This window comes from Bison bison, unplaced genomic scaffold (assembly GCF_000754665.1).
Source record: "Bison bison bison isolate TAMUID 2011002044 unplaced genomic scaffold, Bison_UMD1.0 scf7180017864518, whole genome shotgun sequence".
Taxonomy (NCBI): domain Eukaryota; kingdom Metazoa; phylum Chordata; class Mammalia; order Artiodactyla; family Bovidae; genus Bison; species Bison bison.
The window spans coordinates 7,593,714-7,614,779 of record NW_011495071.1 but is presented as its reverse complement, the minus strand read 5'-3'; the positions used below and the strand labels follow the sequence as shown (position 1 = coordinate 7,614,779).

General features: G+C 51.1%; 2 protein-coding genes across 2 annotated transcripts in view; one reads left to right on the top strand and one right to left on the bottom strand.

Moving 5' to 3' along the window:
- The first annotated feature begins 29 nt into the window (after positions 1–29).
- Positions 30–19,963, top strand: SCN4B (sodium channel, voltage-gated, type IV, beta subunit). The gene is made up of 5 exons (XM_010830406.1): positions 30–266; positions 8,724–8,896; positions 10,330–10,558; positions 12,232–12,361; positions 16,341–19,963. Exons 1-5 carry the CDS (start codon positions 206–208, stop codon positions 16,432–16,434), a joined length of 687 nt encoding a protein of 228 aa, XP_010828708.1. The 5' UTR covers positions 30–205; the 3' UTR covers positions 16,435–19,963.
- TMPRSS4 (transmembrane protease, serine 4) overlaps positions 17,218–21,066 on the bottom strand; it is a 51,333-nt gene continuing 47,484 nt past the window's right edge. The window contains exon 14 of the mRNA XM_010830645.1: positions 17,218–17,949. Coding sequence (XP_010828947.1) covers positions 17,218–17,949 — 732 coding nt within the window. The remainder of the gene's footprint in view (positions 17,950–21,066) is intronic.

Genomic DNA, 21,066 nt, shown 5'->3' with positions numbered 1-21,066 from the left:
CCGGCGGCCGCTTCCGCAGCCGGCTCCTCCTCTCCCTCCCTGCCTCCCCCTCCTCGCGCTCTCCGCGCTAACTTTCCCAAGCCCTGGCCAGCGGCGCAGAGCTCCCCGGCAGCCTCCGGCCCCACTGCAGACCGCGGGCTGCGAGCGCGGGTGTGCCCTGTATCCCGTCCCCGCGCCCCGGGGGCGCTCCGGAGAGAACAGAACGATGCCCGGGGCTCGGGACCAAGGCGCAGCCCGGGCGAGATGGCTGGGCATTGGGCTTTTGGGTAAGACAGACACCCGGCTTGGTTTCTTCTACCTCTTGCCCCAACCCTTCCCCCCTCCCCCTCCCCCCCAGAGCAGGGAACACTTAGAAGAACAGCACCTTGGATAGGGTGGGCTTTGGAGCGCGGCCCCCAATGAGCGGCTCCAGCTACTTCCAGGACGCCGTTTGGACTGCTGAGCTGCCGGGGGACCTTGCGCCGTCCCCCGCCCCATCCCACCCGCCAGCCCGGAGATTAGTTCTTTGCTGTCTCTAGTGCGTTCAGCTTCAGGAGCTGGAGCTTGGGGCCGCAGAGGTTTAAGCCGGCTGGGCGAACGTGTCTGGGATCGGATGTAGGAGATGCCCGGTGGGTTGCACGTGTGGTTGTTGGGACGCTGGTTTCTACCCCAGCCCGGAGCCCCTTGCAACTTAGATGCGTGTTGCCCCGGCACTGGCGTGCACCAGTTCAAGGCGGGGGAGCGCCCCTTCCTCCTGTCCCTTTTCCGTTTGGCTCCTCTGCTGTCTACTTCCTCTAGTGCCCATTGCCTTCTCTGCAGACTGGATGGGGTTGGAGGGACTTGGAGGATCGTTCAAGCCCTCCTTTAAATTTTATTTATGTTTTTATGGCTCGAGACTTATGGGAATCTTAGTTCTTCGACTAGGGATTGAACCCATGCACTCGGCAGTGAAGGCACCAAATCTTAACCACTGGACTGCCAAGAATTTCCCCCTTTTAGGAAGGATCCTGTCTCTCTTCTTAGGTAAAGATTCCATGGGGTTGGGCGGTGGGACCTGTTTAACCTGCTCTTGGCTCTTCATTTTTGGGATGAGTATGAAGACTAAGGAGGCACATCCGGAGACCACAGAAGGAACCCATGATTAGTGTCTATTTTATGCATATGATACTTTTGAACGTCAAACTCCCAGAGATTAGGGAATGACATTTAGTAGTCCAGAATGTAGCCTTTCAGAAGTCAAAGCTGGATTTCAGTGTAAGCCGATTCCATCTCTGGCACCTGCACCTCTTCCTGTTTATATTTGTCAGATTTGGCTTTTGGCAGCTCCCCTCATCGGGTTGGGCACACGATGTAAGCATTTGGGCTGAAAACAGGAAGACAAAAGTCTTTAAGGGTGGCCGCTGCTGCTTCTGCCGAGGTAAACCGTGTGCTGACCTGTCATGTTAGCACCTGGGGGTGGAGCGGGGATAAAGTATGTCCTTCACTCAGGAGCCGCTGCTTTTGTTACATCCCTACAGCTGGTGTTCTCTCTTGTAGCTTAGGCACAGGTGTGCTGATTCCACGGTGACCCTAAGAGGTGGGTCTCTGCGAGGCCCGAGGCTTCTCTTCATGGGCAGGGCACAGTGGCCCTCTGCTCCCCCTCATCCCATCTCTGATCACTGTGGCCATGGCAAGGGGAAGGGGTCACTGGGGAATTCAAACTCACACCACCATTAAACTAGCCTGCTTATCAACACCTCTGGCTTCCCTTTCTCCTATTGCCTGGTTGGCTGGTGGAATGTGAGTGCCAGAGTATTCATAGAACTTGTCTTCTGTGGGGAACCCCACCATACACCGTGTGTGAGTGTGTGTGTGTGTACATACCAAGGCACAGATTCTTGGTACTTTTCTCCAGGTGGAAACCCCCACATCCTCTAAGCACTGTTTGAGCTGATAGACTAGGGAGGGACAGAGGCCCATTGGAACAGGTTTGGAAGATTCCCTGAGCTACCCTCTGGGAGCCTGGGAGAGAGCAGAGTGATTCGTAGGGGGAGACCAGAAGACCCTAGAACTGGCCCCAGCTGCTCTGCCCCTTGCCCCTCTGGTCTGCCGAGGGAATACAACCTGAGTCCCTCCCTGGACGTTGCCCAGGCAGCCACCGATAAGACCTCGCAGTGGCATTGCTTTGAGCTTGGCATGAAGACACCATCCTTGGTCTTGGTCCAGGAGGGGAGATGCAGAGATGACTGGACAGCCAAGTAGAGCATCAGAGCTGGCAGGAGCTTTGGAAACCATAGCACAGAGCTCCCCTCAGGATGTAGAAACCACGGTCCAGAGAGGGAAGGTGACTTGCTCACTGGTGTGTAGCCAGTTGATGGCCAGGTAGGCCAGAATCCAGGTCTCTGGGGCTTTGTCACACCAACTTTCCTCTCAGTTAACCACAGTCTGCTGCGGGGGAAGGTCAGCAGGGGTCGTGCTGATGGACTGAAGAAGCAGTGAGCTCGGGAGCCTGAGTGTGGAAGAACAGAGGCTTAGGGGCCCAGAGCTGTTCTCACAACTATGGAAACTGGGTACAGAGTAGTAAGCTCCTAGGAGTCCTCTACCCCTCCAGCTTCCTCTCCCCACATCAAACTCAATCTCCTAAGCGAGACGAAACTGATTTTTGATTATCTGACCAGATGCTCCGTTTTTAAATTGAGACACAGTTTTCAAGACGGCAGTATTGCAATTGAGGCTAAAAGGTGTCAGTCCCTTCCTAAGCACGTGACTGGTAATGTATCTGTCCTACCCACTCCTTACTTGTTGCCTGATCTGCTTAATTGCTGCGATCTCTGTGTAATTATCACTTGTGAGGGTGCTCTGTTGCCCAACCCTCTTTCCCTGGGCATGTATTTATTAAGGACTTGTTTAATGAGAAGGCAATTAAGCAGAGGGTGTTTAGTCCCACTCAGAGGAAGGAAAAGGAAAGGGTAAATAAGCGGTTCATGGCAAAGAAGATGGGAAAGCAGGGAAGAGGAGAAAGATCCCAGGGTTGGGGATTCATTCTTTTTTTGGACGTGCAGGCTTGTGGGGTCCCAAGTTATTATGGCTGCTGTGGCGGGTGGGATCAGCATGTTAGGTAGACCCCAGGCACAGATTCTCCCACCTTGCTCCGCTGCTGAGGGTGTAAGGATCTCTGCAGAAGCCACACCCATTCCATGGCCTGCAAGAGGAGGGATGGGCACACTGCTTGGAATTGTTTGCAAAGCTGGTTTTGTTGAGCATCCAGCGCTGTCTCAGGGGCATGTTTCTATCCTGGCAAAGCTCCTGGGGGTGGGCAGGAAGCCGGCAGGTTGCCTAGGGAGAGGGAGCTGAAATCTTTCCTCTGTCTTTGGGCCCAGGGGCCTTGCCTGGCTCAGCCCTGCCTCCCACAGCCCCTAGGGCCTGCACCCCAGGAGGGGTCTTGTCCTGCTGGCCTCGGCCCACTTTCTCCCTCCCAGCTCTTACTTTGAACCTGATTCCCCTGGGGCCAGTGTATCAGCTTCTCTATTAAAGTCAGCCGCGATTCTGCCTGCCTTGCCAGGCAAGCCCGGGGAGCTAAACTTAGAGTGTGCTCCACGCTGCCCCTCTTTCCTCCTCTCGGCCTAAGTTGGGTATCACTGTACCCGGATATGGGAAAAGGTGGCAGAAGATTTCTGCCTTGGCATTTGACTTGGAACGTCTGATGGTAGATATGAGATCCCCCTTGGTGTATTTAATAAGATTTGCCTGTACAAATATATTTTTACTTTAAATGGGAGGCCTGAGTCAATCCTTAGACATAATCGGGTGGGATAGGAGGGGGCCGATCAGAAAACAGCCAAGAAAATGGCTGTTCTGAGAACGGTTCGGCAGTTAGCGAGCAAAGACAAGGCTTAGGATTGAATTCCACAGGATCACGGGTCAGAGGACTTGTTCCCACCCATCCCAAGATGCAGGAAAGGGACCCCCAATCTGAAACACACACAAGATCACTTGAAATTCTTAAGAGTTTAGTTTGGGACAAAGAAAGTCCTTCTTTATCCGAGGAAGTAGCCACATGGAAATAATTACCTCCAGGAAGTAATACAGGGTGAAAGTATAAAACAGTGCTTGAATGGCTTGGAGATATTGTTGGCTGACACTGGTCCTTAAGTTGAGTGTCTTGGTTACATCTAGACCTACAGTGGAGGCCAGCCCTGTCCCTCTGCCTCCTTTTACACATGATGTTCCTCTACCCGCAGAGAGCCCAGGCCAGATGGATGCACTCATTGAAGCCCTTCTCATGTTTTATAAGCTCATGTTTTTTTTTAGCTTTATACCAAGCTTAGAAGGTAGGAAAGACAGGCATCCCTGGTTTGAGGATGTAGCACCTCTGACTTTCTCAAGGTCAGCCAGCCAAGTGGGGTCTGCCATGTGCCTCCTGATACATGCATCCTGGCTTGGTCATCCTGCTGAAGTACCTCTCTGAGTCCTCTAGTGGGTCTAGATCTGACTCTGCCCCCTTCTCTCCCCACAGCACAGGCTCACAGGGAAGAAGGCACAGGACGCAGGCTTCCGGGTTTGCCCGTGCACGAGCCTCCCAGACACGGCCGATAAGACTTCTGTGTGCTGGGAGGGTGTGCAGTGGAGAAGCCAGGCTTGCTCCCCGTCTCTGATGCTTTAATTCAGGCAGGACTCTGAACTTCATCGTATAAACATCTCTGCCTTCCCTTTGTCCCTTCCAGGCTACGGTGGGAATGGTGATGCTTCACTCTGGGAGTCTGGGAGTCCTGAGTACATTAGAGTTACTTCATTCACACAGGCACACACACTAATCAGGTGGAAATGCGCACCGTCATGAGTCAGACCTTAGAGAAGTACTTTTCTCCTCTGTCCTGGACTGTTTTTTTTGTTTGTTTGTTTTTGCTTCTATTTAAAGTGATCAAAAAGATTTCGCTTCTGATGGGTATCTCTGGTGCTTGGATAGTCTATTCCAGCTGAGGTTGGGGGGAAGGGGTTTGGCCCCTGACTTGGATCCCCCTGTCTCCCCTAGGATCCTGGACACTAGAGGCTGGTGCTGTGGTGCTCCCTGGAACACGTGCTCAGGCTCCGAGGGAGCACTGTAGGCATCAGGAAGCTCCTTCTGCTGAGAGCTTCACCACACTGCACTCCATTCTTTGGTTTGTGGAGGTGGTAGGGGTGGTGAGAAGCAAAACTGAGATCTCCCATCAGAAGGTTGTCTTCTTGGGACTTCCCAGGCAGTCCAGAAGCAAGCAAAACTCCTTGCTTCTACTGCAGGGGGTATGGGTTCAGTCCCTAGGTGAGGAACTAAGATCCCACATGCCATGCAGTGTGGCAAAAAAAAAAAAAAGACAACCAAATTGAAGGCCATCTTTCAGGCAGGAGGGTGTAATCTCATGTCTGGCTCCTGTCTGTAGATCTCTGGGGCAAGGTGGTGAGGGAGGGGAGAAATGAAAAGAAAACCAGGAGCTTTAAGGAGGGCTGGCCCTGATGGCGTTGTTCCCTTGGAGAGGCACCGTCACAGAGTGGTGGAAAGCAGAGCTTGGTCTGTAGTCTGCTTATTCCACTCACCAGTTGTGTGGCCTTGAGCAAGTTAATCTCTCTGAGGCTGTTTCTTCATTTTGCATGTTGGGGATAAAAATAATAACTACCTCATTTGGATTATCATGAGGATTAAATGAGACAGTGCCTGTAAAATGCCCATCCAATTTTACCATCAGTGCTCAATTCCAGATCCACCATTTATTATGTGACCCTGTGCAAGTGACTTAACCTCTCTGAGCCTCAATTGTATCATCTGTACAATGAGAAAAATGATACCCATCTTTCGGCATTCTAATCAGAGTTGAAGTTAATAGGTAGAAATCCTCTAGCACAGTGGGGCCCAAAGTGTCATCTCTGATTGCAGCATTTTCTGGGAACCTCTTAGAAATGCAAAATTTCAGGCTCCAGTCTAGGTGCTGGATCTGAAACTGCTGGGGTGGGGCCGGCAGAGCTAGCTGTAATCACCTCCAGGTGATTCTGATGCTTTGTGAAAGCCACTGCTCTAGAACAATCCCTGGCACAGAGGAGCTGATCAAAGATTGAAGGCTAATTGAAATGACCCCTCAGCACTAACTGGAACTCTGGTGGGCAAAATCTGCTGTTTTAGGATGTAAGGTAGGGCTTTCTTGCTTTGGGATGCTAGAAATGTCTCTTGTTGACCTTTGTGTGTATGTGCTAAGTTGCTTCAGTCATATCTGACTCTGTGCTACCCTATGGACTGTGGCCTGCCAGTCTCCTGTGTCCATGGGATTTTCCAGGCAAGAATACTGGAGTGGGGTGCCTTTCCCTCCTCAAGGGGATCTTCCTGACCCGGGGATCGAACCTGAACCCATGTGTCTTACATCTGCATTGGCAGACGGGTTCTTTACCACTAGCACCATGTGGGAAGCCCCTCTGTTGACCTTAGGCAAGTCACCAAACCTGTCTGTTCAGTTGCCGTGTCTGCAATATGGAGCTATTACGGTACATCACTCAGAGCGTGGCTGTGGGGGTTATATATAGCCGGCACATAGTAAGTGCTGAGCATATACCAGCAGTTGTTGATAGCTGTTGATCCTGGACTATGGGTTGTTATTTCTGAGCTTTGTGTTAAGAGCAGTCCGCTTTGCCTTCAGAAGTAAAGAGGACATGAAGAAGCTGAGGGAGTCCTAAGGGCAGAGTTGGGCCTCCAGCTCTCCATGGAGCTCCTCTTACTTACTTAAGGCCGCACCACATGGTAGGCGAGATCTTAGTTCCGCAACCAGGGATTGAAACTGAGCCCCCTGCAGTGGGAAGTGCAGAGTCTTAACCACTGGACTGATGGAGAGGTCTCCTTCTTCTAAGTTAAAAAGCATTGCCCAGGTGGCACTAGGCATCCTTATCTCGTGTGTGTAAACCAAGAGGAAGCTGGTTTATGATGTATCGATACAATGAGGAAATTAAGTTTGATGAAAGAGGTCCTTCCCTAAGAATGAGGATGGGAGCAAGGTTGGCAACTTTAAAACAAAGACTGGCCCTATCTGTCTTGGGAACAAGAACAGTTCTGGGAATTACCTGCAGAGCTGGGAGCTGACTGGCCTGAGAGGGGTTCTCAAGTGGCTCAGCCACTAAACCCAGTTAGTTTAGCCAAGTCTCCTCCCATTTGGGGTCTTGGTTGTCCCATCTCTAAAATCGGGCAGTGGCAACTTAGTGTCTCTAAGCTGAAACCATCCGGGTCCTTTAGGCTCTGACACTGTGGGAACGCCAGGCTGGTGGTCCAAGTAGTTGAGAGAAGCTACAGTCTGGGAAGAGATGCCAGGGAAACTTTGGCATAGGAGGTGGTACAGCCAGGTGTCTGCTCTCAACTGCCCAACTGGAGTCACACTCCAGTTCACATTTACCTCTGGAAGTTGTAGGACTTTGGCCAAGGCACAGGGCACTTTGCTCTTCTGAGCCTTATCTTTCCCACCTGTAAAATGTGATTAATAAGACCCTCCTTCCAGGTGAGAGGTGAAGATGCTATGAAATTACTCATACGCAGCCTTAGTCAACATCTCTGCTCAGGAAAAGGTCATTATTCTCAGCATCACTGGGAACCTGAGAAGGACTCTGAGTTCTCACCCGGGGTGACCCTGGTTCATTCAGGGGCAAGGACAGCTAGTGTCTAATTCTGAAACCCCTTCTCCTCATGACCTTGAGGTACAGTGGGGTTGCCTCAAGGACTCTGTAGGACAGGAGGGCCAGGTTCTCTTACAAGAACTCACAAACTCACGAGGCAGGACCCAGAGGCCATGAGTGGAAATTCACAACTGCCACCTGCTCAACTGGCAGCGATGGCATTGGACTGGAAGGTGTGGGAAAGAAGGGGGTGGAAGTGGGGATGTTCCCCGCAGTGGGGCTGCAGGGAGTCGGGGGGCTACTCTGGGTCCGGAGGGGACCACGGGTGCAGCGCCCACTCCAGCCACCGGCTTGCAAGCATCCTGCTGCCCTGAGTCGGCCTCCATAAAGTGTCTCCCACCCTCACTTTCTCTGAGGTTATTGCTTTACTCCCTCTGATTTCACGGCTGCTGACTGATGCCAAGACATCCCGGTTCCACCCCACCCTGCGGGATGCCCTCTAGGTCCGCCTTGTCTCTCTTTTCTTCTCGAGGTCCCTTTCGGTGGTGGAGCAAGGTCCAGCGGGAGGCATCCCCCTGCCTCTAGGCCCCTTGGGGCGGGTGGGAGCCGCCAGGGTCCGTGATGAGTGGCCGAGGAGCCGGTATCTGCCGTTTTCCTTTTAGCCACCTCAGGAGACCCGCTCAGCCTCCCAACACCCCTGCCCCACCAAATCCCGAAAATATCACGAGGGAGTGGCGCACAGCCCTTGGGGAGATTCCCAGCGCGAACAGGAGGCGCAGGTTCTGCACTTGGGGGCCACAGGGACCACATCCGCTGGTTAAGGGGCGCGGACTCGCGGCACGGAGGCCGGGACCTGGTTTTCCTGGGTTGGGGTGACCCCTGGTGGTCACTTAGAGTGTCACAAGGGTTACTAACAGGCTCAGAAGTCCATCCAGCTCAGGCCAACAGGGAGAATCAATCACCGAGGTGGTCCAGGCAGAGTCGGTTAAAGTGAAGAGAACCATCTTCCTAATATTGACACGGAGGGCAATAGAGACATCCCTGCCTGACCATGCCACTGCACTCCACCGGAGAGGTCCCTTCCAGGGCTGCAGGCTGGAGGTTCTGGTGGGGTTTTACTCAGGGAGGTGGTGCCCCTCACACAGGTCTCTTCCTGCTCCCGGTGTCCCTGTCGCTGGAGGTGTCAGTGGGAAAGGCCACCACCATCTACGCTGTCAACGGCACGGAGATCCTGCTACCCTGTACCTTCTCCAGCTGCTTTGGCTTCGAGAACCTACACTTCTGGTGGTCCTACAACAGCAGTGATACATACAAGATCGTAAGTAGCCGGAGAAGGGATGGCGCAGCTCAGATCCTCCTCCGGGGTTTGACCCCTCACCCCTGCCTCCAACCCCAGGCTATGGTCCTTTCTGGACTGACCCCTCAATGATGGTCTCCAGGGATGCGTCTTTGGTCACCCTCACCTTTTATTTATTTTAAAAATACATGTATTTCGTTCTTTTTGGCTGCACTGGGTCTTTGACATTTTCTTTGGTTGCAGCTAGTGGAGGCTACCTTCTAGTTCGGTGCACGGGCTTCTCACTGCAGCGGCCCCTCTGGCTGTGGAGCAGGGGCTCTGGGGCACATGGGTTCAGTAGTTGTGGTGCACGGGCTTAGTTGCCCCGTGGCATGTGGGATCTTCCCGGACTAGGGATCGAACCCGTGGCCCCTGCATTGGCAGGCGGATTCTTAACCACTGGACCACTGCGGAAGTCTCTCTCCCAGTATTCTTTCCAGAGCCTGTCTAGACAGATCTATGTGGGAAGGATGCTTAGATTTTTGTTGCTAGAATTTGGGGTGGAATTCCTGTCTAGAGTCCTCTGTCTGGTCTGAAGAAATACCGGAAACTTGGTTAGCTGGTGTAAATATTAATAATTTAATTTAAAAAGCAGAAGAGACAAGACATTTGGAAGACTTGGAGACGGAGAATGAGAAGAGTCCAAACAGGAGAAGGGCTGGGGAATAGGCCTTGGAAGGATGGAAGGGGATGCTGGAGAAGAGAAGGGTCCAGGGCTTTGGCTGGGGGTGGGGATGGAGAGTCAGCAATTGTTTTTTAAATGTTTCTTTACGTATTTGACTGCACCAGATCTTAGTTGTGGCAAGCAGGATCTTTAGTTGTGGCATGTGGGATCTAGTTCCCTGATCAGGGATTGAACCCAGGCCACCCTGCATTGGGAGTGTGGAGTCTTAGCCACCGGACCACCAAGGAAGTCCCAGCATGTGCTTTTTGAGTACTCTGCAACCTAGTAGGGGACTGGAAGTCACAAGAGACCAACTCTGGATGTAATTAAACACTGAACTCAGAGGGTGCCGATGCACTGCCCTGTGGGATTGATCCACATCTTGATGGAGGGTCAGAATTCAGGCAGATAGGGGATGAGGTGCTAGCAAAGGCTGGAAGGAATGACAGAGGGAAGCGAGTGTGGTATTAACAGGCTTTTATGTGGTATTAAAAGGCTTTTATGAAGAAAGCAGTAAAAGTCATGCTACATTCTAGGGAGACCTTAGTAACAGAAATTGGGTTTAGCCTGAAGCAAGTAAAATCCAGGTTAGACAGACAGATCTATCAATAAGCGTGGGAAACCAAGGGGAAGGGCTCTTCCTGACCTGGGCAGGAAGGTGCCCAAGGAGTGGGCTGGAGTGATGTCATGACTCTAGAAAGGACTCTGATTTTTTTCTTGGCCCCCTCCTTGCTCCCATCTTCCCACACAGCTCATAGATGGGACTGTGAAGAATGAGAAATCGGACCCCAAGGTGAAATTGAAAGATGATGACCGCATCACTCTGGAGGGCTCCACAAAGGAGAAAATGAACAATATTTCCATTTCGCTGAAGAACCTGGAGTTCAGCGACACGGGCAAATACACCTGCCACGTGAAGAACCCCAAGGAGAATGATTTTCAGCACCAGGCCACCATCTTCCTCCAAGTTGTTGATAAATGTATGTAATGGGTCTGGGACAAGGGCAATGGCGTTGGAAGGACGGGGCTGGGGGTGGGTACCCATCTCAGTGTAATGGTGAAATGGACCATTGGTGTTTTCTCTCACTTTATGCTTTCAAGGGCAACTGGAGTTACATCTGGAAACTCGAATAACTTAGTGTGAATACTTATTCTGCCACTGAATAGCTTAAGATATACACTGAGGCCCTCTGAGCCTTGTTTTCCTCATATGAAGATCTGCCTTCTCTTAGGGTTGCTGTGAGAGTTCCAGAAGCTATATGGAAGTGTGTTGTGAAGTTCTCCTTATGTATTGATTATTACTGCTCTTGTGTATTCTGTTAGCAACAGCTGATTGAATGCCATGTAGGACCAAAAAGTGCTATGAATGATACACTCAAAGAATTGACAGGTCAGGGTAGGACAGAAGACAAGTAAACACATAACTGAGATGGGGCAAAGCATGCAAAGCCAAAGCGAAGGAGATTAAAAATATATTTATCTATTTATTTGGCTGAGCCAGATCTTAGTTGAGGCATGTGGGGGCTCTTAGTTGCCACATGTGGGATCTAGTTCCCTGACTAGGGCTTGAACCAGGGCCCTCTTCATTAGGAGCTCAGAGTCATAAGTTCCAGTAGAGATTGATAAGAATGGTCTCTCCTCTCTGGGGCTTAAGTCCTGGTTGAGGGGATTCCAATCCGACAATGGTGGAACAATTAGACAATGAGGAAACATGTGATGAGGGTATCCCATGACCCCGACACTGGACGTGTTTAGAGAAAGGGCTGAAGGAGTTAAGACTGGGTGGGCATCATGGAGAGGGGAGCCTGGAAGGCTGGCGAGGCATGGAAGCAGAGAAAAAGGAAGGAAACTTGCTTAAGCATCCTGATTGTGTTGTGTTTCTTGTGTTCCTGGGGATCCACTGCTCTCCTGGATGATGTGGGATTCCTGCAGAGAAGATGCTCATGATTCTGCAATTTTTTGGAGTTAGGGCCATTAAGATTCTCAGGTGGGTTGGATATAGGGGTTTGAGAAAAAGAGAGGAGTCAAGGATGACTCCAAGGATTTTGGCTAGAGCAACTCAAAGGATGGTGTTTTCTCAGCAGAGATGGAGGAGATTGTGGGTGGAACAGGTTTGGGAAGTCAGGAGGTCAGTTTTCAGATGAGGGAACTGAGGCTAGAAGGGTTAAGTGACCAGCTGTAGGCTATCAGTGACTATTGGTGACCAGCTCATTAGTGACCGTGGAAATCCTGTTGTTGAAATCCAGATTACCTGGCTACTGTGTCTTCTGGCCGCATAAGAGGTATTGCAGGGAGACTCTCAATTTTTTTTCTGCATGGGTAAAAGGAAACCTAGAAGGAGGCAATGAAAGTCTCATGCTTGAGGGTCAAGTCAAACCTGGATGCTGTGGTCCCCAAGTCTGAGTTATTCCAGAACTTGTTGTGTGGGTGTCTGCGGGAGGGAGTATGTGTGGAGCACAGGGGGAGAGGGACGACTTCCTGTTATGCCTTAGCCTGACGGATGCCATATTCTAGCTTCTCCTGCTTCCTGCTGGGGTGGGCGTGTCCCAGATGCCCAGGTTGGAGGCTGGGGAGCTGCTGGGCTGCCGTGGTGCTCCAGGTGACTCCTGCTCTCCTTCTCCACCCCTCTTCTTTCCCTTCTCTGACCATGAAGTGGAAGAAGTGGACAACACTGTGACCCTCATCATCCTGGGTGTCGTGGGCGGGGTCATTGGGCTCCTCATCTTCATCCTGCTGGTTAAGAAGTTCATTGCCTTCATCATCAAGAAGACTCAGGAGAAGAAGTAAGTTGACTCCTGCCTTCCCACTGGCCCGCCACCCATTCTCATCTCATGGGTGTTCCAGCATCCTCTCATCCACCATCATATATCCCCATCTGCCTTCATCCTTCCATCTATCTCCTAATCCCTCCTCTCTTCCTAATTCTTCTACTCTCTTTTTTATCCCTGCCCCGCTCCTTTCATCTTTCAGCCTTATTCTTCATCTCACTCCCTTTCCCCCATCCGCTCAGGAGGTGTTTATTGAATACACTGACTTCACTGAGAACATACATACAACTCATCTGCTCTTCCTCATTCCCCCGTCTTCCTGCCCATCCCGTTATTTGTACCATCTCAATCTAAAGTCCTACCAAAGGCTTTAAAATGCATTTTTTTTTTTTTTAGATCAGGGGAAATAATGAGATTCTGCATACAGAAACTCTAAAATGGGAAGATCCTTCTAGGGTGATGGGAGTCTTTTATTGTGAAATTCTGAAAATTCAAATGAAGGAGAGAAAAACAGTCTAAAAAGGCTGATATGACTACCCGGGAAGCCCTAGGACAAATTCAGGTATAAAGACAGATATTTGTAAGAGGAACGAGAAGAAAGATCGGGAGGTACAAAGGGTGCAGCCCACACTTACCCAGAATTGCCAGAGCTGGCAGGTTCCATGATTGAATGCTGCAAAACCCAGAGCAGACCAAAGGCATTTGAAAGTTGTGTTCTTGGCAAGAAAGATGAGATGAGGCAGGCCTTCCATTGAAGCAGAGAGGGTGAAAGTAAGTAGGAGAAACAAGGGAGAAGCAGAAGATAGAAGGAGAAGATCTGTTGGGGTTGGCTTCATGCTGCTTTGTTGAGAAGAAATTAGGCTGAAAAGGGCACTGGTCAGAAAGGAAGGCAGCTGAAGGCAGGGAGAGAATTTTAGGGATTGGCAGAGGGGAGGGAGAGCTGGGAGGACTGGTTGCGATGATGAACTCTTGGGCTATCTAGCTGCATCATGGCCAGAGGCTGGGAGGATTTCAGAGATCTTGAGAGGAGTCTGGAGCATGGATTCAGACCAAATTGTGTTTTTAATAATCAGTCTTACTATTGCTGGTGAGAAAATTTGGAGAACAAAGAGACATTTGTGGTCAGCCTTGCAAGATGGATATGAGTTAAGTCCCAGGGAGGGTGAAGAGAAGGTTGTTCTTTAGGGGGAACTGCTGAGAGCAAAGACAGCCAGCCTGGGAAGCGAGCATGTTGTGGAGAACAGGTGTTTGTGGTTGCTGTTGTTGAGAGAGTGGGGGTGGGGTCAGGAGGAAGTGGGGAAACCCGCAAAGGGGGTGGGGACAGACCCTTGAGGACCCTTGAGGCTGAGATTGGCTTTTCTCTGACCACAGGGGAGCTGGGGAGGGCTTGCAGGGCCTGGCTCCATCAGAGGACCTGGAAGAAAGGGTCTGGTGTTGGTGGGCACAGGGACTGGGAAGGCAGAGGCTAGAGGTGGGAGACAGGCCAGGAGGAAGCCTGAGAGGGTCCTCTGAGCAGCGAGATAGGCCTGCGTGACAGTAAAGATGTGGTGGCTTCCTGAGAAGAAGGGAGGTGTGGGGCAGCATCTTATGATCAGTTCTGGGCTTTCACATGTGAGGGTGTTCCCTCTGCCTCGAACGTCTCCTCCCTCTTTTCCTGCTCATCTTTCTTGGTCTCAGCTTAAATGACGCTTCCAAAGGGCCCTCCCTGACCCTAGAAGGAGCCCTCTTAGGCTGAGTCCCTCCCTGGCATGCCCCACCCCCGTCCTGCTATTTACTGCATTGTGCTGCAGGTACTTGTTTAATAGCATATTCCCTGGAAGACTGCAGGTTTTTGGAGAGCAGGCACCTTGTCAGTTGGACACCTTTGTAGCCTGACACAGTGCCTGGTAGCTAGCAGGGTCTTTGGAAAGAAGTATGGATGGTTAGGTGGATAGGAATTGGCTAGACTGACTATTCCTTAGGTTTAGAGATAGGCAGGTAGATAGATAGATGATAGACCCATCTGAATAGGGGTCTTTAGTGGTATGTCACAGGCTCTGTTTGTTCATTGTTATTACTGATTTAAACTACACTAAGAATGACATGGGCTCTGGTGGCTCAGGGGTAAAGAACCAACTTGCCAATGCACTAGACACAGGTTCGATCCCCGGGTTGGGAAGATCCCCTGGAAAAGGAAATGGCAACCCACTCCAGTAGTCTGGTCTAGGAAATCCCATGGACAGAGCAACCTTGTGGGCTACAGTCCATGGGGTCGAAAAGAGTTGGACACGACTTAGTGACTAAACAACAACAACAACAGGAATGATACGCTTATCAAATTTCCAGAAACCTAGCCACTGTATTGGATGGATAACAAAATTGGGATCTGGGAGGATATTTTTTTATTTTTTTTTTAATTGAAGTATAGCTAATTTAGTGTTGTGTTGGTTTGCTGGAATCACAGCAAAGTGGTTCAGTTGTACATACCTACATATTTGTTCTTTTTCAGATTCTTTTCCATTGTGGTTTATTATCAGATATTGAATATAGTTCCCTGTGCTATACAGTAAGGCATTGTGGTTTATCTATTTTATATAATAGTAGTTTGTATCTGTTAATCCCTAATTTATCCCTCCCCCTTTGGTAATTATAAGTTTTTTTCTATCTCTGTGATTTTCTGTTTATGCTTTGTAAAGAAGTTCATTTCACTCATACTTTAGATTCCACATATAAGTATATATGGTGTTTCTCTGTCTGATCTACTTCACTTAGTGTGATAATCTCTATGTCCATCCATGTTGCTGCAAATGCATTATTTCATTATTTTTATGGCTGAGTAATATTTCACTGTATACATGTACCACATCTTCTTTATTCATTCGTCTATGGATGGACATTCAGATTGTTTCCATGTCTTGGCTATTGTAAATAGCGCTGCTATGACCTTTAGGGTGCATGTATCTTTTTGAATTAGAGTTTTCTCTGGATATATGCCCAAGAGTGGGATTGTTGGATCATATGGCAACTCTATTTTTAGTTTTAAAAAACGAAACCTCCAAACTGTTTTGCATAGTGGCTGCACCAATTTACATGCCCACCAACAGTGTAGGAGAGTTCCCTTTTCCGGATTTAGGAGCATAGGCTGGAGGTATAGACTAAAGCCTGCAAGATGAAATTGATGAAGATGAAATGTTAAATCTCTCCTGAAGGCCTCAAACTCAGCTACACAAGCCTAGGGTGAGGCTAAGATGTAGTTTAGTGACAGAAGCCATGAAAAAGACTTGGAAGTTTTCATGGGCCAAAATGTAGGAGTAATGCAGCAGTCAGGTCTTCTCTGGAGCACCCTGTGCGGCCTGGCCACTGCTGTTGGGGGGTCTTGTACTTAAGACTGGAACATGCCCAGCACAGGGTGGCCGGGGTGGTGCCTGTTCTGGGGGGTATTCCCACCTGCCCACCTCTCCTTCCTCCTGCCCCATCCCCCGCCTCTACCCGCACCTGCCTACCCTTCCATCTCATTTTGCTACCTCTAGTCCCAGAGAACTTCAGGAGGAAGGGCCTGCAGGGCCTGGGTGAGGAGCTACTTGCCCTGGGCATCCTGTCTGCTGGCCTGGACCCTTCCCCTGTCTTGGCACAGCCTGACATCTACCCTGGTTTGGGCTCCCCTCATTACTGACCCCTGGGAGGAGTGACTGGTACCCTTGCCCTCTGCCATGTTGAGATGACCTGGTGATGCTGGCCTTACTGAGTACTTCCTGTGGCTCAGGCACTGTTCTAAGTGCTCCCTGGCTCCTCCCAGTAATCCCATGAAGAAGGGGCCATTGCAGCCACTTTTTAGACAAGGAAATGGAGGCAGAGAGGGTGGGCGATCTGGCCTCTGGCTACCGTGGCACTACAGAAGGCCAGGGAGAGGCTCGGGGCTGGCACAGGGGGCCACGGCTCCCCTCCCACACAGTTTTACCCACTACTTGGCTCTCTCTCTCACCACTGCCTCCCCTCTCTCCTTTCTCCCTCTCAGGAAGGAGTGCCTCGTGAGTTCCTCAGGGAACGATAATACCGAGAATGGGTTGCCCGGCTCCAAGGCGGAAGAGAAAGCACCAACCAAAGTGTGAGCCCTGCGTGGGGCCAAGCAGCTGCTGGGAGCCTCACTTTCCTACGATGAAGCCGATGCTTGAGCCGTGTCCGTGACCCCATGTGCCTGAGACATCTGCTGCTTGGCTCGAACTGTAGTCTTCCCCGGGCGGGGAGAAACTGGGGTCCTGTCCCGCCTGCCCCACCCCCTACCTAAATTTTAAGGCTCCCCAGGGACAATGGCTGGCCAGGGAAAGGAACCCGCGGAAGGTTCGGGAAAGGAAAGGAGGGGCTGAGGCGGTGTGGATGGCCTGTTCCCCGACACCGGGGTAGATGGTCTTCAGTGCCCCCCACCCTAGATGAGGAGCACCTTGGTTTTCCTCCTGATGTCTCTTTGTGAGAGACTTGGGGGGTCGCCGAGGGCTGCCCCAGTAGTTGGACCCTGAGTATAGAAGACTAACCCTTTTATGGCGGGAGTGGCCGGAGGACTCTCTACAGGCTCTGGGGGTTGGGGGCTGCTGGAAGGATCCTGCAGGGAGAGGCTTCGATGGATACCTGGTTCCCCATGTCCCTCCAGTGAGGAACTTCCCTCCCCCTACGCCGACCCCTGGGTACCTGCCTGCCTTGGTTCTTCCCCTTCTCCCCGGCTGCTCGGAGTCCCTGAAGACTCCCAGCTAGGGCTGCCACTTTGTGTTAGGGGGTCCTAGCCCACCTGGTCTGCTTTTCTAATCTCTGGGTTCCGAAGGGCTCATGAATGGGTCCCTCAGGCTGTCCCAGAGCACTGGGCGCCACTTATTTCTTTCCTAGAATTTCTGTTCGGGGCGTCAGGGCCGTAGAACGCCCACCAACGCTGGCTGCCCCTTCTCCTTGGCCTGGCAGGACCGTGGCCGCTCGTGGGAACTACCAACCGGCTCCGCCCTGCTGCTCTTCCTCCGAAGCAGCAGGTGGCGCCATCTCGCTTGAGGAGCTGCTCGCTCCTGTGTTCCTCTCGCTTCTCCCCTCCCAGGGTTGTTCACCTCCATCCCCGGGTCAAGGCTTGCCTTCGCCTCAGGAACCCTCTTGCTTTGAATGAGAGGGCTCTTGGGTTTTCTGGCTGCTTCCTGCTCAGCTGTCTCCTCCATCCTCAGCCTGGGGTGGGGGAGGGGCAGGTAGAGAGTGCCCACAGTTTTCCTCTGCTTTTCCACGCACTGGTTTGCACACCCCTTGTGTGTGGGGCTAGACTGTGCCTTAGCTCCTGAGTCCTGGCTCATAACGTCTTCGACCCCTTCCTTCAGCCCACGTGGAACAGCCAACTCTGGTGGGGCCCTGGTGAGGGGTCCCCAGCCGCCCACACTCAGGGTCAGGCAAGGGACCGGGGAGCTAACGCCCCCTGGGCCAGCAGCTGAGTCCTGGAGGCATCTGCCAAGTGCTCCCTGGGGCCCTGCCATGTCATGGTGTTTTCCCTGTGAGTTGATGAAGTGGGGGATGGACGGGGCTGTGATCATGGAGGAATCCACCATCTGCTTCCACCCACCTCCATCTCTCATTAAATTTCTGACACTCTGTCCTTTGGGGCCCTGGGAGGAATGAGAGGGGAGTAGCCCCTTTTTCAAAGTGTATGGGGACTGCCTAAGGACTCTCCCTGCCAAAAATCAGCAGTGAACATCCCAGCAAGGGCCCACTCAGATCTGCTTCCGTCCCTTGTGTCTTCCTTCTGCCATCCTGGGCTCAGGTTCAGGCTTTCCTGTCTTTAGGAGCAGACAGACCAGAGCCACCAGTTATTCTGGAAACGTATTAGGTTCCCTTCATTTAGAACCGTTTTCTTTTCCTTTCCCAGCTTCAGCATTTGGACAGGCTTGGGCTCCTCTGACTTCCCTGAGAGGAAACCAAGGCGTACAGAGTATGGGAGAGGGAGAGCATCATCCTCTGTATTCCTGGGTCTGCTGCTGACTCATAGGCAGATCATGTAACTTCTCTGGGCTCAACTTTTCCTATCTGTAAAATGGGGTAATAATACTTACCTACTTCACAGGACTGTAAGACTTGGAAAGTTTTGGTTTAAAAATGTCTTTTTGGCTTGGAAAGGGATTTAGGAGTTCAGGTATCAAAGTTGGAGGGAGTGTTCCAAGTCTATCCTGTCCTCTGCGTCCTATCCCTACAGTGCACACACTCACACACACACATACACACATTCTCACTCTTTTCTGTCTCTCTCTTCCCACCCACCCCCTGCCCTTAGAATTATTTTAGCTTTTGTAATGTTAGAAACCTTGGCTCTGATGCTTAAAGCTTCTTGTCCATGGCTTTTGTTTGGTAGTTTTCCATAGAGGTGATTGGAACTGTAGAGGGGGACACTTTAGGTTGCTCCAAGGCCTGAGGACTCATGGCTACTGCCGTTTAATGAGCGTGAGGGCTAAGGATGTTCAACTCAGTCCCCACAACAAAGACTGTCCTGCCCCAAGGCTGGGATTATACCCATGGAGAAGCTCTGGCATGAACTTGCAGTGGAAGATGTGTGGGCAAAGCCATCTTCCCAAGCAGACCCTCAGCGCGTGCAGGTCTCTGAGAGGGATCTTCAGGGGCTGGTGAGGGTGTTTTCAGGGTGTGTGGGCATTTATCCTGTACAATATTGAACTTGGGAGCCCAGGACACATGCAGTTTCACTGACACTAAAGTCAGGAGACCACAAACAAAGTCTTTCCCACTCCCCCTTCCTTGACCCCCAAGTAGGACCTGAGCATTCCAAGCCTTGGGATTCTCCTGATGTAGGAATTGTGCAGAAGGCAGCCAGAACGAGCCTGGAGAGGTCTGGGAGGACAGCTGGTGGAGCTCAGACTTTCACATCTGGCTGGCTGCCCACAGCTGGATGCAAAGGGAGGGGTGTAAGAGCAAGCTCCTGAGATGGGGGCAGCCGAGGGTGTGCCTGTGTGGACTGAGTGTGTGGAAATGCGTGGCTGTGGTGTGGGTGGGCCATGCATGGGCATGCGGATGTGTGGAGCTATGTATAAAGGCTGAGTGTGCCTGAGATGGGGGAGCTTCTATACATTTCAGAGCCATCTTTCCTGTTGGGGCACCTGGAATCTGAGAAAGAATAAGAGACAGAGGGAGAGACCAGCTGTGCTCCTGGGTCGCATAACACACCACGATGCCATCTCACTGTCACAGCTGCCGTCAGAGTGTGGGGGGGAGGGGGTGCTAGGAGAGGGGACTTCTCTGGGGGAAATCCTACAGCTTGCTTGACTACTGTGTCCCAGGGAGTCCCTACCCTCCCACCTCCCACCTGATACGCAGTGCTTTCGACTATCTTATGCATGGTTTATCCCTCTGGCTTGGATAACAACAATACTCATAGTCAATTTCCTGTAAAACTATAGATCAAAACAATGCAGCACAAACGGGCCTTGTGGGGGCGGGCCTTAGATCTGCGGGTGCCTCTGGGAGGCGCAGATGTGTACACACCAAGCACTTACTTGTGTTCAAGCACAGAACGAACGTGAGCTGACTGACTGTCTTGCCTTGACAACATGTTTTGCTTTGTAGAATTTTATTTAGTTTTGCCTTGGATGAAATAAAAATTATGTTTAATAGAAACAGTTTGGGGTTTCTATCCTTGGCTAATTGGAAGTTGGGGTCCAGTTTTATTACTTTGCCAGCTGAGCCTCAGTCTCCTTGTGTCTGAAACGTCCCCTGCCTTGGTGAGATACCAGATGTAAAAAGTCTAAGAATGTCTGCTGTATTCATAGGCATTCAGGTTGTATTAGTGCTGATAGTACTTCTCCTTCCCCGAAGAAGGTGCAAAGATGGCCCTCTGATACTGGAATCGTTACCAGGGCCTTCCCTGTACTGATGACCTTGGCAATGATTCTGGTACCAGTCAATGTCATCACATTCCCTTACCCAGGTCTCTCCACCCCAGGTTAACATGTGTATCCAGGTGAAATCTGTTTCAAATGACAAGGCCAACCTTAAAGAGGAAAAGCACAGGGCTTCCCTGGTAGCTCAGTGGTGAAGATGCCCCTGCCAACGCAGGCGACATGGGTTCAATCCCTGATCTGGGAAGATCCCATATGCGGTGAAGCAACTAAGTCCATGCACCACAACTGCTGAGCCTGGGCTCTAGAGCCCAGGAGCACAACTATTGAGCCCATGTGCTGAAACTCCTGAAGCACACGTGCCCTAGAACCTGTGCTCTACAGCAAGAGAGGCCATTGCAGCAAAAAGCCTGCGTACCACGACTAGAGAGTAGCCCCTGCTCGCCACAGCCAGAGAAAAGCCCGTGAAGCAACAAAGATGAAGCACAGCCAAAAAGAAATAAAATTTAAAAAATAGTCCACATTAAAACAAATCTAAAAAGATTAAAAAAGAGAGAAAGCACAAAAGGACCTACTGACTGGTCTATATAGGCACAACGAGCCAGGCTTGGTGGGTCATGCTGTCTGGAGGGATGGGAGGATGGGCATGGGTGGGGATGGGGGAGGGAGGAAGTTTAGGCTTACATCCCAGGAATGACTACCCATGTGCATTTCATATTGTCCACCTTAATTATTTGAAAGAAAGTGAAAGTGAAGTCGCTCAGTCGTGTCCGACTCTTTTCGACCCTGTGGACTGTAGCCCACTAGGCTCCTCTATCCATGGGATTCTCCAGGCAAGAATACTGGAGTGGGTTGCTATTTCCTTCTCCAGGGGATCTGGAG